The sequence below is a fragment of the Barbus barbus genome, assembly GCF_936440315.1.
Source record: "Barbus barbus genome assembly, chromosome: 19".
NCBI classification, from domain to species: domain Eukaryota; kingdom Metazoa; phylum Chordata; class Actinopteri; order Cypriniformes; family Cyprinidae; genus Barbus; species Barbus barbus.
The window spans coordinates 28,291,747-28,297,965 of record NC_136747.1 but is presented as its reverse complement, the minus strand read 5'-3'; the positions used below and the strand labels follow the sequence as shown (position 1 = coordinate 28,297,965).

At 34.9% G+C, this 6,219-nt stretch overlaps 1 protein-coding gene across 1 annotated transcript; it reads left to right on the top strand.

Moving 5' to 3' along the window:
- Positions 1–1,124: 1,124 nt before the first annotated feature.
- Positions 1,125–5,875, top strand: LOC306885271 (zinc-alpha-2-glycoprotein-like; the record flags this gene model as incomplete). The annotated part of the gene is made up of 5 exons (XM_079441687.1): positions 1,125–1,299; positions 2,802–3,041; positions 3,157–3,426; positions 4,066–4,344; positions 5,760–5,875. Exons 1-5 carry the CDS (start codon positions 1,206–1,208, stop codon positions 5,873–5,875), a joined length of 999 nt encoding a protein of 332 aa, XP_079297813.1. The 5' UTR covers positions 1,125–1,205.
- Positions 5,876–6,219: the final 344 nt, after the last annotated feature.

The following is a 6,219-nucleotide window of genomic DNA, read 5'->3' as shown; positions in this document are numbered from 1 at the left end:
AGATGTTAATAACTGTGTCAATACTGTCTCAATACAATCTTGTGTTTTTGTTCTGCTTATGTGTTTGGTTTCACCAAACAGGGCTGCAAAAATCAAAACACCCTTCAGAAAGTCAAATAACAATGACTTCTTGACTCTAGCTCATACTATTCTAGACAGTGTTTGAAACTTTATCATTTGCACTCCTTACTTTTTGCCTGAATTGTTGCAGGCACTTGTTGTGTTCCTCGTTTATGAGTCACTTTAGATAAAAAGTAATAAAAAATAAAAGATCAAAATGTTTATCAAAAGAGATCTGTTTAGAACTTGGTCATATGTATAGTGTGTAAAACAAAAAACGGCTGATAAAAGTCTGATTTGTGATGTTTGTTCTGTGGTTTAGGAAATCTTTAAAAAAAAAAATAGAGACCACTGCAAAATGGCGAGTTTCTCTGCTTTAATGTTTAGGTGTTTGAGTAAAATAAACATAGGTTTATTCCATAATACTGACAACATTTCTCCCAAATTACAAAAAAGTGTCATTTAGAGCATTTAAAATTACATCCAAAAAAAGATTTTTCAAACCTCAAATAATGCAAAGAAAACAAGGTCAAATTCATTTTAGAACAACAATAATAATATTTTAACAAAAGAAGAGTTCAGAAATGTATGTATTTGTAAAGGGTTTATAGAATTAAAAAAAAATCCCAGAGCTGTAGATCCTGAGGATCTGGATAGCCTGACCAAAAACAGAAAAATAGGTCACAGCTTTAATAACGTAGGACTCATTTCCCAAGTGGATGCTGCACACTGGTGGTGGTTGAGGAAAGACCCCCCCACATGATTGTAAAGCGCTTTGGGTGTACAGCAATACACAAAGCGCTATATAAATGCATCATTCATTCATTTCTGAAATCTTACCATAATTTAAGAAACCAAATATTTCATGTTCATTTAGTAAAAGAATATTTCACAATTTGTCATTTTAAACTAATTGTAATTGTCCTATATAACCTCTTTGTATATTGACAATGCAAGACATTTTGATGAGGTTGCAATAAAACAAAATGAACAGGAAATGACATCTGGTTTGCTAACCACTTCTCTTTGAAAAAGAAAACAAAACATTTTGGCACATGACCAACACTTCCATAAGCGACACAACCTGAGATGCGTTTGCATTGGCTATCTTGTGAAACAAAAGTCGAGCATCTAAAATAACAAAAATGTTTCTCACGCTTTTGTTTAAAAACATTTTCTTTACAGGCGTTGTATGGGCTTGGTTTATTTTTCACCCTTGTCTAATCGATGCACTTCAAGGTAAGCACAGAGTTCATTTGTTTACTGAGAAGCAGTTATATGGGGTAAAGTCGGGGAAAACACCCCCGTAAGGACTGTGTCATTTTTTTTCTGTGAATCAAAAGTTAAACGGGTTCAGAAAAGTTATCATAGTTTTAGGGACAATGACATAAATTATAAACAAAGTATGAAAAATGTCCAGAGTTTTCATGTTATTAGATTTAAAACAAATTGATTGAAATTTGTACCAAGAGGGTTATTTTACCCCACCTATGGGGCAAAACATCCCTCACCCACCCAGTCTGACAAAGCTTTAAACTTTTTTTTACTTAAAAAAATTGCTTTAAACATTTACAGCAAAATCAGAGTACAGGTAGGTTTTGCTTAAAATTAAAAAGAATATAATTATGAATTACAAAATTATACCTATTTGAAATATTGTTAGCTGATGCTAACTGGCTATAATTATATTTATAAATAATTATATTTTTATTAAATAACACATACTTTGTCTACAGCCCCTGTTCTCATATTATATATACAGTAACTGTGATGTTCTACAAAACAACAAGCTTTAAAACACTTTTTTTTCTCATTGCTGAAAATTAGATAATCACCAGTGTAAGCTTCATGGTGTGAACTTCTACATCACTCTCGTCAACGTAGTCCATAGTTACAATAAAAAATTATCTTGACTTTATCTTGTGATTAAAAAAAAACAGCAGGGGGGGGGTGTTCCCCTCTAGCCTACTCAGGCGGTTCGCCATAGTTTCATAATAAACCGAAACTATTAGTAAACTTCTCATAATATCATAGCAGGTCTTTGTGTTTTTTAGCCACTGCAAACCAACAAACTGAAAGTGTGGTATGGCTTTGCTTTGTGCCCTTGATGATGAGTCAGTTAACTCAAGTGCACTTTGCTCACGCCGTCAGTTTGTGATGTGACCGGTGTTTTCACAGCTCGGTTTACAGTGAATGCAGTAAACGAGTCTCTATATGTGACTCTGGAGCACAAAAGCAGTCATTTTATGGGTCAAAATTATCAATTTTTCTTTTATGCTAATAATCATTAGGATATTAAGTAAACATCATGTTCCATGAAGATATTTTAACAATTTTCTACCCTAAATATATCAGCTTCATTTTTGCTAAGAACTTTATTTGGACAACTTTAAAGGCGATTTTCTTAATATTTAGATTTTTTTTGCACCCTCAGATTCCCAAATAGTTGTATCTCAGCCAAATATTTATTCAGCTTTCAGGTGATGTGTAAACCTCAATTTCAAAAATTGACCATAATTACTATTTTTTTTGTAGTCCAGGGTCACATATGTCCCGTGAGTTTCGCAGGCACAACACAATGGCATTTGGGAAATCGCAAATATGGCTTAGTGTGCTTATCATATTGCAAAAGGCTGCGATTAATTAGTTATAGGCTATACCAGTATCTGTGTCCCTATATGACAAGACGTTTTGTCCCAGTAAAAGTGTTTTTATTGTTGTGTGTGTTTTATGTTCCCCAGAGAGACACCATTTCTACTACAGATTTACAGTCCTGACCAAAGCAGAGAATTTCTCAGATTTCACTGCTGAGGCTGTGGTTGATGACAGACGGGTGAAACACTACGATAATGAAGCTGAGGACTGGAAAAGAGTCGATGGGATTGAATTTGATGGGATTGAACCTCTTCCAGAGCCATATGAGCCTAGAGACTGGTACAGAGATCAGTTAAAGATTCTGTCAAACTGCACACAGTGTTCTGGTGAGACTAATGCTTTTCCTAAATCAGTTATCAGGCATGTTATAAAATTGGGTATGTCTTGTTGCATATATCTTTTTACTGTAAGCTTCTCAAGCAATTTGTTCTGTGATTGTAGAGCTCCATGTACTCCAGAGAATAATTGGCTGTAAACTGGAGAAATTTCCTAATGGAACAGTGATGAATCTGCCTGTCTTTGATGAATATGGATTTGATGAAAATGATCTTATCGCCTTTAATTATGACACTCTGGAGTGGATTAATAAAAGTCCAAATGCGAAAGAAATCAAAAAGGATTGGGATCGTCACACAGAACGCAAAAAGTACTTGTACCAGTACCTCAATGACTGCATGGACTGGATCTCCAAATTTAACAACATAAATAAGAGTAAGCATCTTACTGATCAGTGCACTTTTTAATTAGCTCCTGTCACCGCGTGTGTTTGTGAGATTATTTCTAATTCTATTTCACTTCAAAGGCAATTTCATTCAGTGACAAATAAATGCTAGTGAGTTAAGTGAGGGATAATGTACATCCAGCCGGTTGTTATGAACCCCGACGGGGTGACCAGGACCCTGACTGAAGCACTTATTAAACAGCTTCTTGCCACATAAGTAAATAATTAGACAAAAAATATTGATTAAAGTTTACATATTTTATTAGTTCTTCAAACACAAACATCCACAAACAGTTCCTAACAAGCGGCTTTGAGCCTAGATGAAGCTCGGAGAGGATGGACATTTAAACAGATAATGTATAGTCGTATGACTAATTACACAGCTCTTCACCACATAAATAAAAACAAGGACATAAAATGTTGTTTAAAAACTGTTTATTGATTATTAAGTCCATTACAGTGTACAACACAATCATTCTAGCAACAAGACGAACTCTTCAACAATATTACTGCAGACCTACTATTAATTATGAAGTCCTCCTGTTTTACAGTAAACATAGTTGATAACTGAGGCACAAGACAAGGTTCAAACATTCAGAAATGTTTTGTTTTTTTATTTTCTCCTCCAGCTTCACCTGTTGTTTTCATCTTTGCAAGGAAAGCTCCTGATGATCACAGTAAGCTGGTTCTGAGCTGTCTGGCCACTGGTTTCTACCCCAGAGATATTGAGATGAATATCAGATTGAACAGAACTATCATTAAGAACCAAACATCATCTGGAATCAGACCACACGGTGATGGATCCTTTCAGATGAGAACCAGTGTGAAGATGGATACTAACCACAAAGGATCTTATGACTGTTTTGTCATTCACAGCAGTCTGACAAAACCACTTTCAGTAGAATGTGGTAAGTATCACCAGATATACAGTCACTCACATAACACAGGAACATGGTGTGTGTGTGTGTGTGTGTGTGTGTGTGCATGTTTATGTGGTTTATGAGTACACAAATTTGTATAATGACATGGGTATGACAGAGGTATTACAATATGAAGGTGGTTTATGAGGACACTGCCTATGTCCCCGTAATTCAAAAGGCTTAAAAAACATACTAAATGGAGTTTTTTTTGAAAATCTAAAAATGCACAAAGTCTCCTGTGAGGGCTAAGTTTAGGTGTAGGGTTGGTGTAGGGCAATAGCACACACAGTTTGTTCAGTATAAAAACCATTACGCCTATGGAGAGTCCCCATAAACCAAAAACAAAACTGTGCAAAAGTCTTAGGCCTTAGTATTTTCACCAACAAAAAATGTTGTTGTTTTTTTTTTTATAAAATATCCAGTTATTTATAAAAAATACCAGTTTACATTTCCAAACATTCATTTTGTCATTACTTGTAATAATCGAGTGAGACAACAGCCACCCAGAGATCTGATCTGATCATCATCCAGTCTGTCTGAATGACATGAAGAAACTGAGACAGACTAAAGTGCACTGTGGGCAAAAGCTGCTTTAAACACAAAGGATGCTCACACCAAATGTTGATTTTAATTTAGTTAATAGAAGTTAATTGATCAAATCTATTTATGACATTATTTTTGAAAGCATCCTCATATTGCAGCATTTTTACACAAGTTCCTAGAATTTTTAACAGTACTGTGTTTCTTCAGGTGCCTTGGAGACGTTGTCACAGTTCTTATTTAGTCAGTGTCAGGTTTTTTGGGGGTTTTTTTGGTAAAAAATTATCGCAGACAGACTGGGTGATGATGAGATCAGATTTCTTTGTGGAGCACTGGCTGTTGTCAGACAGCAAAAGATAGACTTTAAATGCTTTGTGTGTGTGTGTGTGAAAAGTTTGGCCTAATACTAAGTTTGCATTATTTATTTTTCATTCTGCAGATGTAAAATTTTTAACGAGTGAAACAAGAACTCTATGGCCAATACTAGTTTCAATACTAGCGGCAATACTAGTAGCAGCTGTAGCTTTTGCTGTGTACATTAACAAAGAGTCGAATGGTGAGTTATAAATGTTCAGCATGATCTCTGCAGCTTTAAAGCTCGTGTTAAACACCTTTGTTGTTTAGAGACATTTTAAAATGCATGAACAGTTTGACAGTATATGATGGTAGAAATAAGTGAACATGATAGAGAATTGTTATGATGGTTAGGTTTTTTTTCTTTATTCGAGTTTAATTTGACAAGGAATGATTATCTATATTTATCAAACAAATGTAACGTGTAAATAAATATGTAACATTATAACATTAACAATATAGATATATTTAACATCATATCTGTTTCAATACTGTAAAATGTATCCTAGCTCCGATGAGGAGAAATCATGATTATGGTGCAGTGAGTGGGCAGATACCGATGACCGGTGCAGCGTGTGCTGATACGCCTGATGAAGAGCTCCGTGTTGATGAATCTACAGACTAGACTGGAGTCTGGACAGGTTTTTCATTTCTGTTCATTCTGGATGGACACTCCAGATCTGTTCAGAAAAAAAAAATGCTGTTTGTTTTTTTTTTTTTTCTGTCAGCATTTTCTAATTCAAGTCAGCTTTTACAACAGTTCATGTTTATGATGTTGTCTTTGCTCAGCTGTAACATGTTGCTTTTCACATTTGAGTGTTTCTTGAAACGTTTCAGAGGGTTAACGTCACATAGTATGTCTTACATGAAACTCAGTTCTCAGGAATCGTTTCGGTCAAATGAACATTGGTGAATTATCAAATGGTGTTTTGTATCAGTAAAACATTTGAGAAATGCTTCTGTCTCAGT